This window comes from Podarcis muralis, chromosome 7, assembly GCF_964188315.1.
Source record: "Podarcis muralis chromosome 7, rPodMur119.hap1.1, whole genome shotgun sequence".
NCBI classification, from domain to species: domain Eukaryota; kingdom Metazoa; phylum Chordata; class Lepidosauria; order Squamata; family Lacertidae; genus Podarcis; species Podarcis muralis.
The window spans coordinates 7,459,270-7,485,544 of record NC_135661.1 but is presented as its reverse complement, the minus strand read 5'-3'; the positions used below and the strand labels follow the sequence as shown (position 1 = coordinate 7,485,544).

At 49.6% G+C, this 26,275-nt stretch overlaps 1 protein-coding gene across 3 annotated transcripts; it reads right to left on the bottom strand.

Moving 5' to 3' along the window:
* Positions 1–231: 231 nt before the first annotated feature.
* Positions 232–25,456, bottom strand: DDI2 (DDI proteasomal shuttling factor 2). Of its 3 annotated transcripts, XM_028741414.2 has the most exons (10): positions 25,194–25,455; positions 20,604–20,733; positions 19,274–19,531; positions 18,258–18,384; positions 17,523–17,650; positions 17,039–17,167; positions 16,300–16,403; positions 14,943–15,132; positions 8,720–8,783; positions 6,614–6,750 (listed from the first exon to the last, which is right to left on the bottom strand). In XM_028741414.2, exons 1-9 carry the CDS (start codon positions 25,329–25,331, stop codon positions 8,767–8,769), a joined length of 1,221 nt encoding a protein of 406 aa, XP_028597247.1. In that variant the 5' UTR covers positions 25,332–25,455; the 3' UTR covers positions 6,614–6,750; positions 8,720–8,766. The 3 variants fall into 3 exon arrangements, with proteins under 3 accessions (XP_028597244.2, XP_028597247.1, XP_028597246.1); XM_028741411.2 differs by lacking the exon at positions 8,720–8,783 and having other exon boundaries at positions 232–6,750; XM_028741413.2 differs by lacking the exons at positions 6,614–6,750; positions 8,720–8,783 and adding an exon at positions 13,416–13,633 and having other exon boundaries at positions 25,194–25,456.
* Positions 25,457–26,275: the final 819 nt, after the last annotated feature.

Sequence of the window (26,275 nt, the reverse complement as noted above, 5' to 3'; positions counted from 1 at the left end):
GGCTGGGGTATAAATAAAATTTATTATTATTAAAGACATCCAATTCAGCACTCACTAAATCCTGCAGCAGTGTGTTCCACAGCTTAATTACGTGCTTTGTGAAGAAGTCCCCCTCCTTGTTTGTCCCAATTTTTCTCCAACATTCAGCTTCATTGGCTGAACCCGCCCCACCCCCCAGCTATGTTCCAGGTGTTTTTTAGTGAGAAAGGAAGGAAAAAATCCCAACAACCATTATGATAAAACTTTGTTTTTATTTTTAAAAATGTTTTTACATGTTTTTCTTCTGATTGTTTACCCCCAAGTATTAAAAAAAAACCAAAAGTGGGCTGCCCGTGGCAGTAACAAAAAACATAGCTTGATCAGAAAAACAGCAACAAAACTCCAAATGCTCCCACAATGCTGAAGCTGTCGGTGGCGAGAACCCAGCCCAAACAACTAAGTTGATAGCCCAGAAGGGTGCATTGGGGATTCCTGAGAGGCCCAGACCACTGGAAAAAGCCTGAGCTCAAGGACAGACAAGTCCTACTCAAGAATGGACACACTGAAATTACTGGGCCCAAGTTAGGTGCGTTCATTCATTTCAATGGGCCTACTTTGAGTAGGGCTAACGTTGGATCCAGACCTTTCCTCTGTTCAGCATCTATCACACAGGGTTTATGTTCTTATGCAAGAACTAAACATTAGGGATAACTTTCTCACAGTAGTAGCTGTTCCGACAGCGACACAGACTCCTTTGGAAGGTGAAAGAAATTCCTTCATTGGAGGTTTTTAAACAGAGGTTAGGTGGACACCTGTCAGGGAAGCTTCAGCTTTCCAGCTCTACATTTCTTTGATCTTGTATCCAGACAGGCATTGGACATTTTCTCCATCTTGGCCCATACACTAGAGCAGAGCTTTCCAAACTTTTCATGTTGGGGACAGACTTTTTAGACACGCATCATTTCACGACACAGTAATTCAGTTTTACTAGCAAACTGGAGGTTAAACGTGCCCCTTTCCAGCCCCAGGAGGAGCATTTGCACAACACACCTACACAATGCAGCCAACATTGTGACACACAATTTGGAAAGCTGTGCTCCAGAAGTATCCCTGTGGCATGCCAAGTTTCAGATGAGGTCATGCATCCTCTTGTGAAAAAGGCCCCACCTTGGTAAGCTGTCTACCATCTTCTGCAAATTATTATCATAAATGGTGGCGGCGGCACTGGCAACCTCTCAGATCATTATTTAAATAAAGATGTTTGCCAACACTCTTTTGTAGGGAAGCTATCCAAACTCATCCAAAACTTCTTACAAATTTGCAGACGCAGTTGCCTGTTAATGGGGGCAACTGTATTTCTAAAAGAGCTACCCTATATAGACTAAAGCAGCCTATTCTACCTTGGTGCCCTCCAGATGTTTTGAACTGCAACAACATTCATCTGCCTCAGAATTCTTACATACGGCTGAAGCAGATTTCCTATGAAAAACAGGCAAATCCATTTGTGGGGTAAGCTTCCCCAATTTTTCTCAGTTAAAGCCAACCCAGACCTAAGGGGCTCAAGTTTTCCCCAAATATGAAGTGTTGGGGGTTTTTTTAATTAAAAAAGTAAAATATAATCAGCTCAAGATTACCACCAGCTCTGCCCCAACATTGACATGAGCCAAAGGGCAGAGTTTGGAGCCCCAAATAGCCACCTGGGAGACCTTGGGGTTTGTGCCAGCTCAGAGATAGACAAAACAGTTCAGGCCTGAGAGTCACCATCAGAAATGTGCTCAGTGGCAGAACACCTGGTTTACACACTGAAGGCTGCAGCTTTAATTCCTGAAGGCATCCCCAGTGAGGCCCGGGAATTTCCCGCGTCTGAAACCCTGGACAGCTGCTGCCAGTCAGTGTAGGGCCAGGCCTCCAAATGCCTACCCCGGGACCATCTCTTGTATTAAAGCAGGCAGCCCTTAATGGCAAAGGGGAAGTAATTAAAGCTGGTAGAAAACACCCTTTAAGTCAGGCTTTGGGGCTGAAGCAAGTTGTAGCCAAAAACATCTCACAGCAGGTTCTTGCAGGAGGAAAAAATGGTGGTTGCAACTGAAGCCCATAAGAGCAGCCCTGAAGCTGGACCACCCCAAAGGGAGCCCAGCATAGTCCAGCACCTGTTCTCTCAGTGGCCAACCAGACGTCCCAACAGGAAGTGAAGACAACCTCACTCTCCCCACTGTCCACCCCCCCCCCCCCAGCAACTGGTATTCGAAAGCATTGGTGCCTCCTGACAGCACAGGCACAACATAGCCTTCATGGCTAGCATCTTCCCTGAATTTGCCCACTCCCGCTTTTAAGGCAGCCCAGGCTGGTGGCCATCACTACACCTTGCAGCAGTGAATTCCACAGTTCCACTATGCACTGTGAATAAATACCTGCTTTTGTCTGCCCTCTCACCATTCAACGGATGACCCTGTGGGGTTCTACTGTTCTGAGATAAAACTACCAACACCACACATTATGGGTTGCCCTTTTTTCAGCGTCACAATATCCCATCGGAGCCGATGAAAACAGAACTGTGCCCAGCATTCCATAGAATCACAACTTTGGCACTTTCGTTTTCAATCTCTTTCCAAATAATCCCTAGCGTGGAATTCTCTCCCCCCCCAACTGCCACCCTGGACTAGGTTTCCACTTAACAGCCTTCTTTGTAAGGATTTCCCTCTTTACAGGAGGAAGAGATGAAGAGGAGGCAAAGATGTTCCTGGGTATGACAAAAGAATCCCCCTATGCCATTACAAAGACGGAACAGAAATATTATGCAGACTTCCAGCCCAATTCTTGCTTTCAGGTCCCAGCTCACACCTACAATTGGAGCTTTAATTAGGTTTAAGCCCTAATGAAGAGACCTCGGGTCAAGAACCATGGGACAAAGCAACACAGCTGCCCTGCCCTTTGAAAAATATAAAAGCCAATTGTCATTCCTATCAGTTCTAGTGACACTCCACACACACACAGGTTCCTGGTGAGGCAGGGAGCAGAACAGAAGGAAAGCAAGACAGCTTTTGTATTAACTAGCAAAGCTAGATGGATTTGTAGTGGGGCCATGTTTTGCTTTGGGGCTGCTCTCTGCCATAAAGGGGATCTGTAATGTCTGAATGATATAAGGAATAGAATAGTGGGGTGGGTAGATTGGAGTATTGTTGAAAAGAGGGTGTCCGTTCTTTTCCTTCTCTCTCCTAGTGCCATCTCAATATTGCTTTGCACCCAGGACAGTCCAGCCTGATTAAGTCTGACACATCTCACCCATCTTTTCAGCGGTGGACTCGGACATTTTCATGATCCTCCAGGAACGTTTTCTTCCCTGTCTCCACCATTTATTTTCTTTGCAAAATATTCTCTTAGCTGTGTGGTTCACCCAGTGCAAAAAAGCACTCCAAGTGCTCATTGCTTTTCAAACCCCAATGTAGCCGTGCACCATTTTGGTCCACTGGGAACTAGATAATCGCCATTACAATGTAAACAGAGTACTGGACAGTGCGGCAAGATAGTTACGGAATGAAACACCCAAGCTGCAGAGTACCCAGAATGACAGAGAATTCACTAGTTTAAACCTGAGTCTCTTTTCATACGCAACAAAGACAGTTTCAGGATTTTGCAGGGCCTGCAAATATAAAGCTGAGCCCCCTGGCTTGGGTCCAGGGGACCAAGGTCTCCGTGTATGGAATTCCCATGGCAAACACGATACCTGATGTACCTAAAAGCCATTTCAAGAGGGGATGCCTGCTGGAGAAAAAGGCTTCTGGGTTCCTCACCTCGGAATGTGAGAGGTTTATACATACACACCCATTGGGGCCCAAATGTCATCATCTCCCACCGTGCTAACTTCGGGACGCCTTCAGAAATGGTTGACAACCCAACAGCACCACATTCTAGCCCTCCCCCTTGAAGCCAAACACACACCAGGAGAGGCCCAAACAAAAATTTAAAAATAGGGGGAAGGGAAAGAGTGTTTCAAAATGGACAACTCTGCTGCCAAGATTTGGGTTCAGCCCCAGTTATTCCTGCTCAGTGTTTTTTTTCTGGGGGGGACACAGGGGTACACACACCCCTAAACATTTTGTGAATCTTTGTACTTTTGTCCATTTACTGCATTTCTTTTTCCCTGATCTGAACTATAAAATGGTGATTTTCTTGAGTCAAAATGAGAGTACCCCTAAACATTTTTTTTAGGGGGGGGGGGAGCACTGTTCCTGCTTCTAAGTTGCCAGCCTGACTGCTCATCAGCAAGGCAAGATACGGCAGCAGGGATCCAACCCAACAGCCAAGCTTGCAGGGGTGGCCCCTACCATTCTACTGGCTGCGACAGATTTAGGGGCTCTCCTTAACCAGCCTAAGAGCATGCAAATGGAGTATTGTCTCAGGGACCTTTCTGATCACCACACCCGATCCATGCAGAGCGTGGATGGTGGCATTCTTGGGGGAAATGGAGACGCTTCTGCCAGGGTCTTGGCAAACTCATGAGCTCACCTCCTCAGCTTCTGGAGCTGGCCGTGGCTTGCCCACCCCTCCTTGCAAAGCTGCATAAAGCACCCCATTGTGACCCTCTGCTGCTTGCTAAGCACCCCAAGGTGCTGCAGCCCCTGTGAGCATCAACCCCATGGAGGCAAAGGATAGCCCAGAGAGCAGAGATCCTCCTGCCATGCCTGTTTCTGAGGGATTTGATGAAGAAGAGGGACTATGTTCTACAGCTTTCTCACCTCTTGAGTTTGGCCTCTTCTTTTAAAAACAGGTTATTTAAATAAAGACTTTATTCCATTATACATTGCCTTAATCATCATCATAATCATCATCATAAAAAGCTACTGTGCTGATACATTACCAATGCTTCGCTCCTTTTAAAATGCCTAAATTCAACAAGGGAAAACAAGACAGAAGATACTTTGGCTGAAAATAAATTGTATTCTCTCTCTTTTCTCCTTTTTCTTTTAAGAAAAAAAGTGTGGCTCAATCATCGAAGCAGAATATTCTATGTAGTCAAGATACAGACTCTTTTTTTTTTGGGGGGGGGGGGGAGTATAGACCAGCAAGCCAGGCCGTCTTCCTGTCATGGTTACGTAGGAACGACTATATTCTTGGCTAGCAAAATGAGGAGGGCAAGGTCTGCGTTTCCGCCGGCATGCTCCAAAGCCTCACCAGCTTCCTGGGGTGTAAAGCCGGCCCCCACAATCTGATCAATGTCTGCAGCAGGGAAAACAGAGGGCCAGGGGGGGACGAGATCTGGGAAACCCAGAGGCAGCAAGGGGCCAGTTGGCTCATCGAGTGGCCCCAAAGCACCTGCATTTAAGGTGTCTGGTGGTCCAGTTTCTTCCGGGAAAGAACTCTGAGAGCTCAGAGATGCATCTTGACCCATGCTGAGACGCTGGCCCTGCTCCAAAGTTTCACCACCCAGAACTAAATGAGGAGGCTGGCTTTCAGAACATTCACAGTGCGGAAGCTGAGCAGAAGCTGCCGATGAGCTCAGGGAGAGGGAAGTGCTCAAAGTAGAAGATTCTTGGATGACCAGAGCCTCCCGTTCCGACGTCACAGCCAACCTGTGGGCCCCCTGGAGGTCAACGGACACTTGTATCCCTGCACTTTCAGGGATGGGGAGTTCCACATCCTGGCTCTCAAGGTGTGCACATCCGTGTTCCTCTTTAAAGATCTCCCCACCTGCCGTTTGCTCTTCAGGGGCAGACGCGGACGGGCTGGTGTCTTCATGCCAAGGAACGCTTAACTCCCCTTTGCAACTGACAGCAAGAAGTTGGTGAAGCTCCTTTAAGGCAGAGGAGAGAGAGACGTGCGGGTCTTCCGCCTGATCGGTCAGTTGGCCACTGGGAGGGGTGGCGGGTGTATCAGATTCAAAAAATGCATTTCCTGGCTGCATCAAATCAGTGGCGGGAGTGGAGTCAACTCGCTTGGCCCATTCCACCTCCATCATGGCACATTCTGAGCTCACAGCAGCCAGCCCAAGGGAGCTCTGTGGATCTGAAGGGTCCTGGGTGGCTCCCACTGCAGGGTGCTCGGGCGGCAGACTCTCTGAGCTCCTTCCCTCCCCTGCAGAAAACCCCACCTCCCCTTCCATGGGGACGTTGTCAGGGCTCTGCTCTCTATCAGCAGGGGATGGGGAAACAGCCATCTCGCAGAGAGGCTCCTGGTAATCTGGTACCTTCTGCACACCCAGAGGCTGCTCATCTCCAAGGGTTTCACGTGCCTGGAGGTCTAATTGAAGCTTATGTGTTTGTTTCCCTTCCTGCTGCTCTGAAGGGAAGGGTCCGTCCAGATCCTTTGGCCACCCACAAATGCCCAGCAAGTGGCTTCCTCCCTCTCCTTCAACAGCAGGCGCCAGACCAAGGGGATCGTCTTCAGCACTGGGCTTCTGCAGGCTGCCATGAGCAAATGGCTCTCGGTCCTGTGAATGAGGACGGGACCCCGTTCCCATTTTTTCAGCCGGGGAAGCATTGGAATTGGCAGAAGCAGCATGATTTGGTGGAGACAGAAGTGGCTCTTTGCCTTCCAAATTGGTTGGGCATTCAAGAAGGGAGTCCATGGACTTGGCCGCCTTGGGGCTAAGAGTCTCATCCTGGCTGCCCTCGTGGGAGAAAACAGAAGGCGCAGAGACGGAACGGTCAAGCAATTGGCTTGCCAGGTCGCCGGCCTTTGGACCCATCTCTGGAAAACGGACTGGAGGTTTCGTCCCATCAGAAGTTGGTAGCGATGGCATTTCTAGTGAGGTAGTTTCTTTGTCACTATGCTCTGTATAAAGGGCAGAGGAGAAAAGGGGGGAGGAAGGAGAGAGAAATGGAATGAGATTCTCCCTTTGATACATTCCACGAGCGTATATAAAACCTTCAGGAGGTACTGCCTATTTGCTTGCGTCACCGGGACTTGCTTTGGGGTATGCACTCAGGGTGCTGTTAAGAAATGCCTGGAGGCTGGATCAGGCCCAAGAGGGCCCATCTAATCCTCACAGTGCTCAACTGGATGCCCCAATGGGAAGCCCAAAAGCAGGACCTGAGTGCAAGAACACTCTCTTTTTACATGTGATTTCCAGCCACTAATATTCATATCTGAACTGCCTCCGACTGTGAAAGTAGAAAGGAACCACAAAGGCAAGGCTCCTGTTTTTCCACCTGCACCCCAAGCATAGTAACACTGGGGGAAAAGAGGCAGGGGCAGCCTTTGCCCTTGCCTCGCAGGGGGTTGGGCTAGATGGCCATTCTGGCCCCTTGCCCACACTACAATTCTATGGGTCTGAGATTCCACTGGGTTGGTTTGGGACAAAGGGCCACTTGGCTTCTGCCAGAGCTGCCTCCATCAAGCAGCCACCTCACCTCAGCTGTCATTATTATTACTATTATGCAGCATGAAACCAACAGCTGGCACCCAAACAAGCACCAGATCTCTTCGTCCTCCGCCCCCTTCTTGCCCTTTTGGCAGGAAGCTGCCCATACTGCTTTGGCAGAGACACAGCATATAAATAAGGCTGGGAATCAAGAGTGGCCACAAAGCTACAGGTTTCACTGTTTTCCCCCCATGCTCCAACGAGATGCAATTAGTGAAACCAACATTCTTGCTAACGTTTTAAAAGTAGGCTATAAATTTCCAAAACTGGGTATTTCCCCTCTATCCCAGGGTGAAAAAAGGAGTGAGGATTCAGTGGTAAAGTAGCCTGGCCATGTTTTAAAATATATTTTATTTCAAGCAGCTCAAAATTGTCTTGAAAGACAGGTGTATTAGAAGCAGCCCTCCCGCTAGGCCAGGGGTCTGCAACCTTTAAGACAAAAAGAGCCACTTGGACCCGTTTTCGAAGAAAAAAAAACCTGGGAGCCGCAAAACCATTGCGACATTTAAAACAAATATATCTCCGGAGCCGCGATCTGACAGCGGGCGGGAAGGTGACGTCGGGACGATGCGTGACTAACGCACGCGACGTCACAGCCAGCACATGCGACGTCACAGCCAGTACAGCGCCTGCCACAGTGGGGAGTGTCGGGGCGCACAATGCGCCTCCTCCCCACGCTAGTATCCGCCCCGGAGCCGCGGCAAAGGTGTAAAAGAGCCACATGCGGCTCCGGAGCCGCGGGTTGCAGACCCCTGCGCTAGGCTGATTTGCTCAGCACTAGGCAACCTGTTAGCAAGATTCGGTTTGAGCTCGGGGGTCATCTAACTTTCCTGAAGGTACAGATCTGGATATGAGCCTCTTGCTCTCTGGTTAAGTCATTCTTGTGAGATAATCCCACAGCAAAAGGCATTTGCTAGCTAAAATAAAAAGAAATGACACTGCTTTTTTGACCTGAGTTATTTGGCAAACAGTCTTAAACAAGCATCCGGTTCTGAGGTCCGCTTTGCACCTACTCACCTGAGAAACTCCCCGGAGACCAAACGAAACAAAATTCCTGCACTTCCCCCCATTTATCGGTTCTGGGGTGAACATCCGAAAAAGAGGCCGAGTCTGGCCAGTGGTGAGTTAATCCCTCAGAGAGTGGTGTTGAGTGTTCAGCTCCAGGCACCACCAAAAACTACTGTGCTCAAGTTGTCGGAATCGAGCGCATCCACACAAATATGCCCCCTCTGCAGTTCTCTTCTCTCTGCAGCAGACGCTGGGAAGATCCAAGAGCCTGCTCCATGCCGACCAGGGAGGATGCCAGAATAGGAAGGAGCTCCTTTAAAGTCCCCACCCCTGCAACCCCCGTCAAGGAGATGGAAGAGCTCGGTGGAATACCTGGTCTGTGGCCCACTCCAGCGGCAGCAAACCCCACACAACATGCATCAAGGCTTCTGGCGTTCTGTTTGGATTAGGAGACAAACACACCAAACTCGGGTTAGCACACACGCACATGCACCACGACTCGGGAGGTGGCTTGCAGCCCTCGCGTGGGTCCTCATGTCATGGTCTGCTTTCCTGTCCCCTTCCCTTTCCTGCATGCAACTTAGCAGCTCCTCGCGGCTGTCACTTCTTTCCAGGAACGATGCTCAGCTATCTTAGCCTCACAATGCACACTGAATAGCTTTTTAGAACGGGTCAAGAAGCGTCCGCTTGTGGACTTCCGGGGTGGCGCCATCGGTAATGGTGGATTCCCTCTGATCTGGAGGGACTGGCTCCATGGGAAACGGGTCTGTTCCACTACGGCGAAGCGGGGACCCTTTAAAAAATCACAGGCAGCTGAAGCCTGTGACCATGGGACTCGGCGGGCACCCTTTGCGCCCCCCCCAATCCGTAAAGGAACCCAATTACGGGTTCCGGAGCGAAGAGGGGCAAGTGGCGCGGTGCTGAAAGTCAACTGCTTCTTCCGTGGAGTGAAGCCGCATAGCCGTTGCCGGAGAGCGCTACCTTTTTCCTGGGACAATTTGGCTACAAAAACAACTACCTGTGATTAGATCAAATTTGGACAATTGGACTTTAAACAACGACAAGTGAGTAGAACGGGAATTTGGACTGAGAAATTCTTTTTAAATTGGCACTGAAGCGGGAAGGTCTAAACAGGAAGTCAGCCTTCCGTTTCTTGTAGATAGTTTAAAGCAAAGACATGGTAAACTAGAGTTCAAAAAATCGTTCGTAAAGGATTAACTTTCATCATTTAAAAGTACTGAACCCCCTTCAGAAGCAGGAGAAGAGGGGGGATTTTTTGTTTAAACCTGCAGAAGAGAGTGTAAAGAAAGTAATTTTCCACCGTCTTGAACCTGGGAGCGGGGTGTCAGGACAGAAGCTTTTGGGAAGTTCATTGACTACAGACAAACGTTTTTGACAGATAGTTAAAAGAAGAGAAACATAGTGATTCCATTGTTCTCCTTCGCATTTTAAAGGAACAAATATTGACAAAATATCTGAAAAAGGAAACTTTGTTGTTAAACCTGCCTTTGAAGAAAAAAAAAGGAAAGAGATGGATACAAATTGAAGTTTTCCCCCTAGAGGGAGCTTGTGAAACTGTTACTGAATTTGAACTGGGGAGCCTTGCAGCTGCAAATAGATTAAGATCGTGGGAACAGACTTCTGACCTTGCATAACAATGTACTCAGAGGCTCTGGTGCGTGCTTTTTGCAAGACAAGTGCTTTACTGGAACAGTTACATGAGAAGACGGATTTGACAAGTGCTTTACTGGAACAGCTACATGAGAAGACGGATTTGATGACTGTTGCGATTAGAAATTCTGGACAGGCAGTGGTTATCTATATAGAACCCACCCAGGAACCAACTTGTGCTCTGACAGATCAGATGAGGGAGGAGGTAGTTGTTGGACCTCGGGTGGCAGAGATGGAGGGAGCTGTGGCCCAGCAGGAACATGAGTTGTTGGATCTGACAAATGAACTTGGAAAAAGCCAGATTTGGAGAGATAGAGTTGTATTTGGCTTGGAGATGGGGGGCTGGATAGACCCCCCTATGCAGGGATGTTTTGACTTTTCAAGTCTGGCAATGGGCCGTGAGGAGTTTGGGGATGTGGGGGTCCTCAATTTTGGAGGGGGCTTGAAACATGTCTTTAAAAATCATATGGAGTTCAGTGTGGACTATGGAAAAGGGGCTGATCTGTCGAGAAGGGACAAAAATATTGTTAAGTTGGAGTTTCCACGAGTGAAAGGAGTAGGAGACAAAGTAAAGTACAGGTATAAATATGAAGATGATCTGCGGAAGGGACATGGAAGAGACTTAAGGGCCTTGGACATAAGATTACCATGTTAATGAACTAGATGGATGGGATAGAAAGGACTGACTAAACCCGGGACCAGGAGGAAGAGACGTTGGCTGAAGATTGGAAGAAAGTTTTTTTAAAAAAAATTTATTTAGGATTGTTCTGGAACATTAATGAATATTAGAAAAATGTTGGAATGAAATTATTTGGCTTTAGCAGAAATGTTAAAAAGAGTTTTGCAAGAATATGTTAAGGTTAGGAGAAATTGGTATGAATAAGTCTTAAGTTTTAAATTTTAGGGTTTTTTATGTAATATAGGTTAAAATAGATCAAGGTAATTTAATGACAGGATATTATGAAAAATGGAAAGGATTTGCTGTTATAATTAATAACTAGAATACAAAAAAGGGAGGTGTGAGGAGGTCGATGAAATAAGGACATGACAGTTAAGGATTTGGGAATATTGGATTTGTTTTTAAATTTTTGTGGTTCATTCTTGTTTTGTGATTTTGATGTGTTACGTGTTTTGCTTTTGTTTTTTGATTTTGACCTTTATCGATTTGTATTGATTGACTGCTGTTTGTCTTTCTATTGTTTTTATTTTTTCCCTTCTTCTTCTTTTTATCTCTTTTGTAATTTTAAAATTCTTAATAAATATCATTTTTTTAAAAAAAAAGAAGCGTCCGCTTGCTCTCCAGTTGAGGTCTGGTGTGGATGGGCGCTGGTGGGGCTCCTTGTCTTCTATTCTCAACTAGCTTGGGTTTTTGGCACTGCATGCTTCTGGGCTACTTTCTGAGCCTGAGTTCTGGGTTCCTCTCTGCCTCCCTGACATCCAGATCTCGATGCTCTGTGAGGAAGGGACTCTCTGGCTGCCTGAAGATCTCCTCTGCGCTACCTCTTCAGAATCTCTTCCTGGCTCTAGTTGACTCAGTGGGCTTGCTAACCATGTGCAGGCACTGCCCCAGCTGGTCCCTAGGGATTGGGGCCACGTCTCCATCATCTGCCGCAAACCAACAAAACCAAGGAGGGCTCAAGAACTAGACAGGGAGGAGGCCTCCAGCGTTGCCTCTGTGGGGTGGGGGGATATTTTAAAAGTAATTCAGGATGGGCAGACTTGCAGGGGGCGGGGAGGTGTGCAGGACAGCAGCAACACTGGATGGTGAACATGGAGGAACAGTTTTCAAATGTGTAACTCAAGAATGGAATGCAAGCTTTCCTTTGCTAAAGATTTTCAAGGCAGAAAAGTGACAGTGGGCATCACAAGGAGTGACTCCATGTCTTGCCGGGGTTAACAAGTGCTGTTTTCATTTTTCATTTCATAATTTCTATACAGCTTGATTGTCAAACAAAAACCTCAAAGCGGTTTACAAAAAAAACAACCAGTAACGGTATCACACTAATAAAAATTAACAAAAATAAAGAGTTTGGGAGAACTAAGATAACACACCAACAGATCGATTTCTTACAAATGCAGAAATGGTGTCTGTAGTAACGCCAGTTCAGCCGATCGAAGTTGTCAAGTGGGCATATATGGGGTAAGGCAATCTTGTTGTTGGCACCTGTCTGTCTCAAGAGACAAGGCAGTGCGCCTCTGGGAGTGAAGTCAGGTGTTAGCAGCACCAAAGAGACCTTCCCAGGACGCAAGCCTAGACAGTGTGTCTGTGGGTCCTGAGCTCCCCAGATGACAAGACCCTGCTGCTGCTCTTGGCCTCGCTGATGGTGGTCCAAAGGAAAGCAGAGCAATACGTTTGGCACCAGCTTGGCTTGCAGAAGTTGCCGGAAGGAGGCTGACAAGGTGCCATCCAAGTGCCTTAGGGACTCCACTCCGGATTTCTCTTTACTCCTTAGCCTTTCCTTCTCCCAAAAATATTCAGTGGAGGTTTTGGATCCAAGGTTTCCTTCTCCTAGTTGGGCTACCTTCCCAGGTAGACAAGCCCCACCTGCCCCATCTCAGTACGTTCCCATATAAATATGGGTTTTATTATGGTTGTTGTTGTGTTGTTGTTGTTACTACTACTACTTTGCGCCCCCTCGGCTGGGCCCTCTGTGCAGCGCAACTGCTTGCACTGCCCTAAATTCCCTCCAGATGTTCTTGGGATGCCTAGTCCCTGCTTGCAGGGCCAGTGGTGGAGGATGATCTGCATCTGCCTGCCCGCTGCTGAAGCCTTCTTTCTCTGCCCCTTTGCCACAAGCCCTTGGGCCCCACAGAAGCCTCAGCCCAGGCTCCCGGGCATGTTCCAGGGTTTATGTGGCACGTGAGCAAAAGCCTATCAGGTGATCTCGTAGGTAAGCAAGCATTAGCTTCTGGAAAGAGCATCTAAGCTGCGTTTCACTGCTATGGGCGAGAACATGGTCAAAGGCTTTCCACGTCACCCGACATGGCAACCAGAAAGGCCTGGTTCAGCTTTACAAGACTGAATGTGTTGTGGAGTAGTGGTGAATGTTAGAACCCACCACTACTCCAAGCCCCTAGCTCCTAAACGGAGGGGCATCCTCCTTTTCCTGAAACACCAAAAATTCTGGTGCATTTCAGGTAAAGAATTGTAATGCCACAAAATCACAGCAGCCACTAGTAAGGAGCAGAGGGGTCTGCCCACTCAAATGCCCAGGCAGAAGCACTGGGGGATGGGGAGAAATAGCCTGGCAGAGAGGAGGAGGAGGAAGACAAAGCTGCTGCTTCATCAAGGCAGGCATGAAGGCTGCCTGCCCCACCCCCTGCCCTCCTAAGCACTCCTGTCTCTCCTCGAGGTGGGCAAGGGGTCTCCGAACAAAACTCGAGACTGAGCTAGACGTGTTGGAACGGGAGGCTTTTAATGTCAGGACTGGAGTACAAAGCAATTCCCCTGGCACGCTGTTTTATCCAAGATGTAAGGCCTGGGTGAGGGGAGTGCCAGGCGTTAGATGATGACGCACTGGGAGGCCCTGTGGCGGGCAGAGGCTCCCGAAGACAGGCGACGCTCCCTCCGCAGTCTCCTCTCCTCCTGTCTTCTGACTTGGATGTCTCGGGCAACTGCAATCCAGAGGTGGTGGTGGGGAGGTGGGTGAAAGCATCAGTCGAGGTCCTCGCATTTTACCGGGCCAAGACATTTGGTCCTAGCTTTACTTCAATATGGGACGCGGGTGGTGCTGTGGGTTAAACCACAGAACCTAGGGCTTGCCGATCAGAAGGTCGGCGGTTCGAATCCCCACGACGGGGTGAGCTCCCATTGCTCGGTCCCTGCTCCTGCCAACCTAGCAGTTTGAAAGCACATCAAAGTGCACGTAGATAAATAGGTACCGCTCTGGCAGGAAGGTAAACGGTGTTTCCGTGCGCTGCTCTGGTTTGCCAGAAGCGGCTTAGTCATGCTAGCCACATGACCTGGAAGCTGTACGCTGGCTCCCTTGGCCTATAGAGCGAGATGAGCGCCGCAACCCGAGTCGGCCATGACTGGACCTAATGGTCAGGGGTTCCTTTACCTTACTTCAATATACTTAGCTTTGCAAGAGGGGCTGGGCTACAATGACCCCTTGGGTCCTTTCCAACTCTCCAGTTCTATCCTATGATTCTATGTGTGCTGTTCTGCTGCAATGGAGGACACCTAGACTGGCTTGTGAGGAGGGGACAATCCTGCTTTGGGACCAAGGTGGAAGCAGGGCCCGCAGAGAGTAGGAAGGGGCCTCTGGCGCCTTCCGAGTCTTATTGGTTGAGCAGTCAATGCAGCTCAGTGGCCAGAAGGCAGCTTTGGGCCTGGCTTCATAATTCACTGGGTAGCCTTGGGAAAGCCGTCTTGCAACCGAGCCTAACTAACAGGGTTGCTGTCAGGCTAAACCACCACCGCGCTCCTTGGCAAGTGGGTTACAAAGGTAACTGTGATTCCTTTTATAAAATTCCTAAGCAAACGGGGTTCTGCAACTTTCAACTGATTAACTGGTTAGGTTAATAAGGGTTTAATGGATTAACAAATTAAAAAGTCACAGGCACCATCTCTAGGAGGCGTAAGGGAGACTTGGCATGCTCTTAAACCAGCTTGGTGCTCTCCAAGTGCTGCAGACTACAACTCCTCTCGGTCTCTGCCTTTGCAGTGGCTTGCACAAAAACAGCCAGCAAAGGGGAAGCAAGGGAGGCTTCTGTCGACAGAAACACAGAGGAAGCCGCCTTATGCGGAGCCAGAACCTCTAGCTCAGCACTGACCTACACTGGCTGGCAGCAGCTCTCCAGGACGGCAAGCAGGGAGGGACTCTCCCAGCCCTACACCTAGAGATTCCAGGGACTGGGCCTGGGGCCCTTTGGCATGCCAAGCAGGTGTCTTGCCACTCCACCTTGCGTATCCTTGCAGTACCTGCTTCGTCGACGGACTTCTGTATGGCTTCTGCCAGCTCCTGGTCTGCGATCTCCTCGGGCCGCACGTCCTCTCGCCCCGCCCCGTAGGCCAACCTTGCGCACTCGGGGAGCTCCCCCTCCGGCAGGAAGGTCGTCTGGGAGCCGGTAGTGCCAATCACCAGCACGTTCTTTTTGAGGTCTATGGAACACTGGTGGTGGGTGGGAAGGAGCAGAGATCCTGGTTAGGGGACACCAGGGCAGCTTCATTGCTCTTCAACTGCAGGCAATGCCCTAATGCCAGACAGCTTCAAAAGCACCCAGAGAAAAACAGGGTAGATGGCCAATGCCCTACAAATGAATGTGACAGGTAAAGCATTCAAATGCCCTGAATCCATTCAGTTACCTTCCCTCAGTATAATATAGAGTCCATGGTTTTTAACCATCTTGTTTAACCACTATGTCTATGCCACAAGTAGTTCCAGTTGCAGCCTTCCTCGCAGTCACATACCTGTGGCTTAGTTATTTTGCTTTATTTTATTTCTTTTTGTTGGGACAGTGAACAAAAATAATTTTATTTTTCTTATAATAAATTCCTATTGAATTTTCAAAAAATATTAACATAATGAATTTGTCTTTTCTCTACTTCCTGCCCCATTTTCCATGGTGTTTTAATTTCTACCCCCTCTGCTGCCCAATGCATTCTATTTCTTATGCCAACACATCAATACTGCATTTCTCGAATTCCTTCTGTGGCTCATAATTCAAATCCTGCACGCGAGGTCATCAAACTATAATATCTCCTTAAGTAGTCCTAAAAGGGCCTCCATACTTCCACAAAACTATCATTGTTAGATTCTCTTATTCTGCCTGTTAACTTTTCCAATTCTGCATAGTCCATCACCTTACTTCTCCATTCTTCTCTGGCGGGAACTTCTTCCTTCCAAGTGATACTCAATTGTGAATGGACTATACTGCTATCAAATCCTGAAGCAGTTAATTTGCAGGATTTCTATATAACGCTTAAAAAAAACCCTATTGAACATACAGTGGTACCTCGGTTTAAGAACTTAATCTGTTCCAGAGGTCCATTCTTAACCTGAAATGGTTCTTAACCTGACATGTGCTTTTGCTAATCGGGCCTCCCGCTGCTGCGCAATTTCCGTTCTTATCCTGGGGCAAAGTTCTTAACCTGGAGCAACCACTTCCTGCTTAGCGGAGTTTGTAACCCAAAGCGTCTGTAACCCAAAGCATCTGTAACCTGAGGTACCACTGTGTTTCTTTTTTAAAAAAGGGTAGAAGCTGCTGGGCGAAGACCACACACAGAGACACCCACACATACACATTTCAGAGGATGCTGCCCTCTTCGCCAGCCTCACCTGGTGCCTCTTCAGCATGTCCAGTCCCAGGAGCATATCCATGGGCTGCTCCTCCAGGATAGAGAACGAACAAGGCAGGAAATCTCCTTCAATCTGGACCTGAGCTAAAGCAGGTTGGGGGTGGGGAGAAGAGAGACTGGCATATTAACCAAACCAATCCAATTCAAATAACTTCATTGTTCTAGCCGTTGGCCATGACAAGTCGTATTAACGTAAGCAGCTGCCCGAGGCAGGATCAGGCTAGAATTCCCACCCAAGTCCAGCACCCTGTTCTCCCAGTGGCCACCCACAAGCAGGATTCGAGCACAAGAACAACTCTTCCCTAAATGTGATTCCCAGCCACTGGCACTCATAAACATTCAGAGCAATATTTCATAAATATCACTGCAGACATATCTGAGATCATGGTATTTCCAACAAATGGCTCCTGTCCGGGTTTGTTAAATGTTGTGAGGATCCTATGCCCTGAGACCTCCGGGTATAGGGTGGTATATAAATTCAATAAATAATAATAATAAAATAAATTTCCCACCTCTGACAGCAGAGGGAAAACAGAGCCTCTACCCTCCTCTGTGAATCTAGCGCATGCTCTCTGCAAGTTGGCGGTCATCACTGCCTCCTGTGGGATAAGAGTTCCACTCTGTGCTGCCTGCAGCAGCCTCAACTCTGGCTCTAGAAACAGGGAGCTCCCCACCCTCCCTGCCACACCAGCCAGCTGCAAGGAATCTGCCGCCCTTACCCAGGTGGACCCTGCCAATGATCTTCTGGGTCCCCACGCCTTTGGCAATGCCTGCCCACCTCCGGTCCACCAGCCGCATGATGTTGCACCTCTCTGCGCATGCTTGGCTCATGATGGTCATCTGTGCCCCTGCCAGAAATACAGCAGCCGGTGTTAAAAGGCACACCCAACCTCTTCCCAGGGAGCAAAAGGGGCAGCTGCTCCATACTCTCCCCATTATGGGGGCAGTGCTTGGGAAAACATTTGCCTCTGGGGGCAAGGCTCTCTCACAAGCACAGCAGAAATTTAGCATTAAGTGCACAGGACCAAGGCAAGGGGTTGTAACCAACAGAGGTTTACTCAAGAGTAGCCCAATGTCTTGTTGGGTGACAAGAGCAAGTTTGGCATAGTGGTTAGCATGTGGAACTAGGATCCGGGAAGCCAAGGTTCAATCCTTGCTCAGTGGGTGACCTTGGGCCAGTCGCTGCCTCTTGGCCTAACTCACCTGAGTCCACAAAGGCTTTCACAGGGTGGCCGTTGACTTTGCAGTTGATGTAGAGCATCACCACCTGGCCAAAGCTCTCCGGGGCCTCCTCCATGGCGATCGTCATGTTCTCCTCAATGTTCTGCTGCCTGGATCCAACATCAAAACACGGGTGAAGGGCAAGCCTTAACCGCCAGCACCATGGATTGGGCTGGCTGCCATGTGCTCCACGCCAGAAGCAGAGGCAGAGCAACCCCCCTGGGTCAGAGGGTGAAGCTGACAACAGGGCTGACCCAAAGCAAGACAGCAGGCCCCCGAGATACTTCACAGGTTAGCTCTCTGTGTGCGTGCATGTGTAGAGAGGCCACCTGAGATTCTTTCCCACCTGCTCTGTACAGAGTCAGACCCTCGGGTCCATCTAGCTCACTACTGTCTGCACTGACAGGCAGCAGCTCTCCAGGGTTGCAGGCAGGGAGTCTCTTCCCAGATCTATCTGGAAATGCCATTAGGAGCTGAACCTGGAACATTCGGTTTGCAAGGCAGACACTCTGCCATTGAGCTACAGCTCTTCCTCATAAACCTAACTGATGTGGGTTTGAGGATATCTGTGGTCCCCAACCCCCTTAGAGGTCAGGGAGGCGCAGGAGTTCAGAGAAGGCTCAGCCAGCAGGTGACAAATCTGCACTACGTTTGTTCCAGGTTTGAAACCGACAAGCCACTTGCACCCCCAGGGGTGGCTCCCAGACCTTTGCCTACCTAATGTCCTCTTCGATCTTGGCCTGAGCCTCAAGATCAAAAGGGTCGGCGGAGAACAGGCGGATCCTCTCCTGCTCCCGGCGGGCTCGATCTTGCTGCTGCTCTACAAGCACCCGGGTGAACTTCTCTAGAGTAAGGAAAGACATTTACAATAGCAACTAAATAATTTATTATTTATACCCCGCCCATCTGTCTGAATTTCCCCAGCCACTCTGGGCGGCTCCCAATCAAATGTTAAAAACAGTACAGCATTAAATATTAAAAACTTCCCTAAACAGGGCTGCCTTCAGATGTCTTTTAAAGATAGGATAGCTGCTTATTTCCTTCACATCTGAAGGGAGGGTGTTCCACAGGGTGGGTGCCACTACTGAGAAGGCCCTCTGTCTGGTTCCCTGTAACCTCACTTCTCGCAATGAGGGAACCGCCAGAAGGCCCTCGGCGCTGGATCTCAGAAAGAAAGATGTTAATTGACTAAGTAAATTTTATGTGAAAATAGTTTTGGAAAACTGCTACAATGATTTATATGGAAACTCAGCCAGAGGGATTTGAGGAAGTCACTTAACAATGTTAACAAAAGTGGAATTATTATAGCCATGATAAATGTTTGCTTGTTTATTGTTGCTGTTTTTTTCTGTTTGTTTGTTATAAACTTGGAAAACTAATTAAAAAAAATTGGGGGGGGGGGGGATACAATAGCAACTGGTAGCCACAGCTAGCGTTTCTGTGGCACGCCTTGACAGCTCACGAAGCGCTCCATGTGCACCACCCAGCTCCAGTTTCTTTCCAAACGCTCCTCACTTCCCTCCTCTCCCCAAATCCTCGTCCGTCTGGGATAGTGCAAAAACCAGGAAGTCAAACCATGCACCCACCCACCCACCTGAGCGCAGCCATGAGGCTAAAGCACCCATTCTTCTGCCCGTCCTGCAGCCTTCCAGCAAGTCACCCCAAAGAATCCAGGGGGCTTCTTCTCCTCCAGCACAAACGCCCCACGCCCGGGGGGGGGGGGGGATACTCACCCAGGTCCCCACTGAGAAGAGCCTCTGCTAGGGGTGGGTTGCGCTCCTTCAGCAGGGAAAGCTCGTGGGGATTGGCCAGCAACATGTCTCTCAACAGCGCCGGGTTGTCCAAGCCCTGCGGTGGGGAGGGGAACTCGGGAGGAGACGGGCCGGGCTGCGAGGAGGGCTGCTGCGCTGGGGGTGCCAGTGAGGGCAGCTGGGGAGGCTGGCTTGAAGTCCCAGGAACTGCGATGCTGCTGAAGTCTATCCTGGGCAAACCTAGGCAGAGGGGAATTAAGAGAACAGTTAATACTAGCCCTGGTGATTTTTACCCTATGGGCGGGGAAACGCCAAGGCCCAATCCCCTCTGATACACACATACACCATAGCTGTTGACTTTTCCCGCGAGGAATCCTATTCGGAATAAGGGAAATTCCCTTTTTAAAAAAGGAAAACTTTCGACAGCTATGCACACACACACACAGCCATGCCAAGTATCCAGCCTCCACAATGTAGTTCAGCAGGTTGACAAAACAATAGAATCACAGAATTGTAAAGCTAGAAGGGACCTCCAATGGTCATCTAGTCCAACCCCCAGAAATGCAGGGACCACAGTGAAATAATCACGGACAGGATGGCCATCCAACCTGTGCCTAAAGTCCTGCTATGTAGGAGAGTCCACGTCCTTATGAGAGTGTTTGGTCCACTGTCAAACAGCTCTCCCTGCCAGAATGTTTTTCCTGATGTTTAGCCAGACTCTCCTGTCTCGTAACTTGAAGCCAACGGTTCAGGTCCTGCCCTCTGGAGCAGCAGAAAACAAGCTTGCTCCATCTTCCATGTGACAGCTCTTTAGATTTATGAAGACCCAGTCAAGAGAAACAGCAAGGGTAGCTCAGGGATCACAGCAGCCTCTGCTACGAGGAATCTCCTGCTTTCTCCTCCAGGGAAGAGGAAACTCACAAGTGCCCTCACGGTCTCAGCATGTGCAGAGCATGACAAGGAAGCAATGCTCAAGCTTGGAGCAGTAGGAACAGCGGTGAGCAGAAGGCAATTTCCCAAAGCAGGAAGAAGAGGAAGAGGCTGGCTCAGCCCACAGTTTCATAGAGTTATAGAATGCAGGAATCCCACCCACAGCTGCCCCTGGGTGGGCTCAAACCACCAACCTTCTGGTTAACAGTAAGACACACTGGCTCAGAAACCTTTTAAGGAAACCGTTATTTAAGACAGCAAAGTTAAACGCTCAGAGAATCAACAGACTCCTAGGCTCAATGTGACCTGAGTCCTGTGGACAGCCCAGACCACGGAGAAGTCTGCCAGGGACAGGGTGGGGTGAAGAGGGAGCCTTCCTCACCGGGAAATGGGGCTGGGGGCCGCACCCCCGCATTCTCCACTTGCTGCAGGATCACCACGTCGCCGTCTTTCAAGCCGTAAGAAGCCAGCGACCGGTGGTTGTCAGTCAGGGGCTGCTCTGCGTAAACAATCTGGGAGACAAGGGAAGGGTGGTTAATAAACAACTCACCACATCTGACTAGGAGAAAAGGACTGCCAAGAAAGCTCAGACACGAGAGAATAAATGTCCGCACTCTACTGCTGCCCGGACACACACAGGATGGAAGATCCCCAGAGGGATCTGTGAGGAGCAGGCCTTAAGCAGGAGAGACTCAGCTTGCCTCACTTTTGCTAGCCAACAGGGTGCCAGAAGAATGAGGACTGGGGGCTTGTGCTGTGCTTTGGACGGATTCAGGACATGTAACGCAATGTTTTCCCCTGTGGAATACCCTCCAATCAGATGTCAAGGAGATAAAGAACTACACAACTTTTAGAAGACATCCGAAGGCAGTCCTGCATCAGGAAGTTTTTCATGTTTGACGTTTTATTATGTTTTTATGTGTGTTGGAAGCTGCAACCCAGCTGGATGATGGGGCATAAATATTTTAAAAAATTAAATTATAATTATAAGAAACCTGGCAGTTGTCGGGAGAACTCCTTCCACATTTCCCTGCGCAATCACACTCAAAACCACAGATAATGCTATCCTTATCTTGCTTTGCTTCATGGAACCTGCACTGGAAGTCAGTGGCCTGAGAGATAAGACTCAAACCCAGGACTGCTGGCTATCAGGTGAGCGCCTTATGACAGCTTTGCATCTCAACACTTTCAAGGCAGACAAGAGGTGGCAAGAAAATGCCATGTCAGCGAAAGCGCAGGCTTGATGGAGGAGGGAGAGAGGGCTTTGCTGAATTCCCCACGCAAAGCCTCAGGCAGGTAAGTATCACTTTCGCTTTCCAACTTGCAGTCTTGACATCCCATGGCACAGTCCTGGGCAAAGGCAGCCCAGGAGCAAAAGAGCCACACTTGACTCAAACAGTTCACAAAAGAAGCCAAGTCAGCGGCTCTTCTCTGAACTGATCCAGGTTATGAAACACACGGTACTTACACCAGCCAGCCTGGCGCGTAGCAGGGAGTTCTTTGGCCTCCAGGAAGTCGCTTCTCCTCCCAGTCCCAAGACACCATTAGGAGTTGGCAAAAGTCGTGCACACCTCTACTATGGGATGCGTCATTCACAGTGCAAGATGGGAATTCAAAAGCAGCTCCTCCAGAGCCGCCCACAAGCCTGAGCAATCTCGCCCAACTGGCACAAAGGATTGTGGGTGAGCCAGTTCTATCAGAGGCAGGAGCCACCTCCGTCAAGGGAGGGGCGCCAGGAAACGCAGCAAAGGCAAGGGCAAGGGGTTCCAGTACCAGGAGACACCTGGCCAGCTCTCTGGGAGGTGGGCATGGACTGGGCTGGATCCCTCAATGTTTCACTGGGGGAACATCTCCCCCCCCCTCCCGCAACCCACCAGCCCTGTTCTCCTCCAGCTTGCTTCTATCACCAGTCCATAATGTGCAATATGAGAAGGAGGCAGGACAGAAGGGGCGTAAAAGGAGGCCCAGTGAGTCAAGTGGGGCTCCCTACTCTGAGACAAGGATCCGGGGGCCCATCTGGGAGCTCCACGGTGTTTACTGCTCCATGATGTTTACTGCCTGCATGGAGGGAGCAGTTTAGCTATGGAGGCGGGAGAGAATTCACAGCTTCCCACAATCTTAAAATAGACGGTCATGATACTCTGGCGCAAGAGTCCGGGGAAGGACCTCACGTTGCCAACCCAAGATGAGCCGGACACTCACTCCTCTGTCCCAGGCGGTTGCCTCATCCTGCAAAGTCCTGTTGATTGCAAGAGACTTCCAAGCTATGAGGTCCCCATTTTGACTCCCTACCTTCCCATGGGACAAGGTTGATTCCAACTAAGCTTACTCCAAACAAGACCCACTGGCATTGGTTGGTCTTCATTCTTTTCAGGTGTGCAGGGCCTGATGCACTCCTGAGAAACATGAACCACACTACGGAGACTCCTCTGGGTGGTTACAGGGGCCAGGTCAGCATAACTACCTTCCAAGCTGAATTATTATTTATTTAAATTTTCTACTCGCCCTTCACCCTAAGATCCCGGGGCAATTATTTAAAACACAACATTAAAAACTGTTTTAAACAACTTACAATCACAAGAACAGGGTCAAAGCCCAGGGTAAAAAGGTGCCAAGGTAAACACAGACAATCCTAAAAACCTAGCCTCTCTAACTTAGTGGCAAAGCCCCTGCTTGGCATACAGAAGGTCCAGGTTCACTTTCCACCAGGATCTCTAGGTAGGGCTGCGAAAGACCAAGGCATGAGAGCAGCTGCTAGTCTGTGTCAGCCACACTGGGGCAAACCAGTTGACTTGGCCCAAAGCAGCTTAAGCTGCTTTCATTTTTACAGACCCACAGCTGGAGGAAGTGGGCCCCACCCCAACCCCTGATGCAAGATGCTCCTAGGAGAGATTGGCAGGGGCTTTCCTCTCCCACTCTGCTTTTAACAAGCTGCACACTGTGGCACGCAGAGACCGCCGACACCGCCTCCTTTATCAGTCTCTCGTGAAAAGCCAGGCAGAGTTTTATCACATATCATGAGGAGCCACCAACAGAGCCAGCTGCACTACAAACTGCAGCACAGCACTCAACAGACACCCCACCAAGGCTGCCTCCTACACAACCAGAGCACCAGTTGTTGCTGGGCTACCACCCCATCAATGGCCACACTGGGAACTGGGAGTCTGACAATACCTGGAGAGCCACTAGTGCCACTTGCTTTTACTGCCCCAAGCTACCTCCCAATGCCATTTTTCCTTCTTTTAATGCAGGGACTGAGAAACTGCAGCCCCCCAGATGCTGCTGGCCTTCAGCTCCCTGGTCATGCAGGATCACTGATGGGAGTCCAGCAATGTCTAGAGCAGTGGTGGCCAAACTTGGCCCTCCAGCTGTTTTTGGACTCTCTAGCAGTCTAGCTAATAGGACTAGTGTCCAGGGATGATGGGAATTGTAGTCCCAAAACAGCTGGAGGGCCAAGTTTGGTCACCACTGCTCTAGAAAGTTCCAGGTTGCGAAAGGGTGCTTTGACCCACCTGGAAGACACCCATCCAATGTTAGCTAGGCATACTTGAGAATAGTAAAGGTAAAGGTACCGCTGCCCGTATGGGCCAGTCTTGCCAGACTCTAGGGTTGTGCGCTCATCTCACTCTAGAGGCCGGGAGCCAGCGCTGTCCGCAGACACTTCCGGGTCACGTGGCCAGCGTGACGAAGCTACTCTGGTGAGCCAGAGCTGCACACGGAAACGCCGTTTACCTTCCCGCCAGTAAAGCGGTCCCTATTTATCTACTTGCACCCGGAGGTGCTTTCGAACTGCTAGGTTGGCAGGCGCTGGGACCGAGCAGCGGGAGCGCACCCCGCCGCGGGGATTCGAACCACCGACCTTTTGATCGGCAAGCCCTAGGCGCTGAGGCTTTTACCCACAGCGCCACCCGCGTCCCATACTTGAGAATAGACCACACTGAAGCCAATAATGGGCTTATGAAGCAACCCCACCCCATTAGATGAAAATGGGTCTACTCTTGAGTACAGGTGGCTAACACTGGCCAGATACTGTCCATTTGGTTGTAAAGCCAATGTGGGTCCTACTCAGCGGAGGCCCACTAACAATAATTGGACTGAGTTAGTCTTTATTCACTTAAAAAAGTCTGAGAAGGGCCATTGTCATATTTGGACTCTGCTTGGCACTGAAATTTGTTGATTTCTTTGGCAATGCTAACCCTACACAGAGTGGACACATTTTAATTAATGGACATGGCTAACTTTGCTCCATTCCCTTCAATGGGTCTACTCTTTGTAGAACTTACATGGATGTGACCCACGGGGTCGGGCACCCTGAAGCTTTTCGGAGGGGGATAACTATCCCCACCACTGCTTTACTAATCCTACTATCTTTATCATATTCACATACCACTTTTTTGCCAAAGGTGCCCAAAGCAAATTACAGTTTAAAAGGCAAATGCCACAACACGTAAAGAGGCGATTTGCATGTGACATACACACAGGACAATTAATAAAACATGATTAAAAACCTTAAGAAAGCAGATATATAGTGGAGGAGGGGGAGGGAGAGATACACACACTGCTGGGTCAAGACTCCATTCACCCAGCTGGGGAAAGCCGGACCCATGCATCCAAACGGTGAGCCCTACTCAAGAGGAGACCCTTCCATAGGCCTGCAGAGCTGGAAGGGGCCAGGGACTGCTAGAGTCATCTAGTCGCACCCCCGCCCCGCCCCGCCCTTGCAATGCAATGCAGGAACCACAGCTAAACCCGAAGCTGATTAAAAAGCAAGGGAGGCCGGATTAAGCCGCCCTCGTTTTCAAAGAGGGTCTACTCGGAGTAAGAGGGGGAGGCGCGCGAGAGCACACACAGAGAGACACACACGCGCCCCTTTGGCCTCGCCTTATTTTCCCCCTTCCTCCCTCAGTTCTATTGATGTCCCAGCCCCGGGCACGCGCACCCCTCCCCCTCCCGGGCGCGCGCGCGCGCTGACCTGGCTCTCGGCGGCGGGGATGCCGGACTCGAGCTCGCAGAGGGCGCGGAAGTTCTGGAGCTCGAAGTCGGCGTCCACCTGGAGCGAGAAGGTGAGCTCGGAGCGGTCGCGCCGCAGGCAGAAGACCGTCAGGAGCATCGCTCGGCCGTGGGGTTGCCGGGTAGGAAGCGAAGGCGCGGAGGACGGCAGAGCGGATCCGGAGCCCGCCTGGCTGAGCCCCAGCTCGCCCGCCTGCCTCGCCTCAGAGACGCCGCAAAGCGACGCCGCGTTTACGGCAGCGCCTCTTGAACGCCCCGCCCCGCCCCTCCGTCGCAAAAGGACGGGCAGGTGGGCGGGGACAGAGCTGCGCCAGCCCGGCGTCGCCCCGCCCCCGGGGCGGAGCCCTTAGGGGTAGGGGCGGGAGGAGGCGGCCACGACGTCCGGCTCCGTCGCCGGGTGCAGGGCAGGACCAGAGGGGGGCGAAGGTGGTAGAGTTGCGGCGTTTCTGCTGTTATTTTATTTTTCCAGGTCGCGATGACAATTTTAGTGGAGGCTGTGGATTAAATTTAATGATTACTTAGTTAAATACGTTAAGTTAAATTAACTGAAAACAGCTTGCAGATACTTAATTGGCTCAGGATTTTATTTATGTTAAGTGTCGAATTAATATGTTTAATTTCATAATGTGAAGATCTAAGGATGTTAATGTTTAAGGTAAAATTTATAAGAACTGTGATTTGGAAAACCGTTAAAAGGACATGCAATGAAATTCAACCAAGGGGAAGCGAGGAAGTCACTTAACAATGTAAACAAGTGTAATTCTCAATAAGGCTATGGTTTATGTTTGTCTGTCTTATGTGTTTGTTTATAATGTTGTGAAAACCAATAAAAATTTTTTGGGGAAAAACCCCACAATTTTAATGGAGGCTGAGTGGCAGGAAGGTAAAGGATCCCTGGACGGTTAATAATAATAATAATAATAATAATAATAATTATTATTATTATTATTATTATTATACCCCGCCCATCCAGCTGGGTTTCCCCAGCCACTCTGGACGGCTTCCAACAGAATATTAAAATACAATAACCTATTAAACATTAAA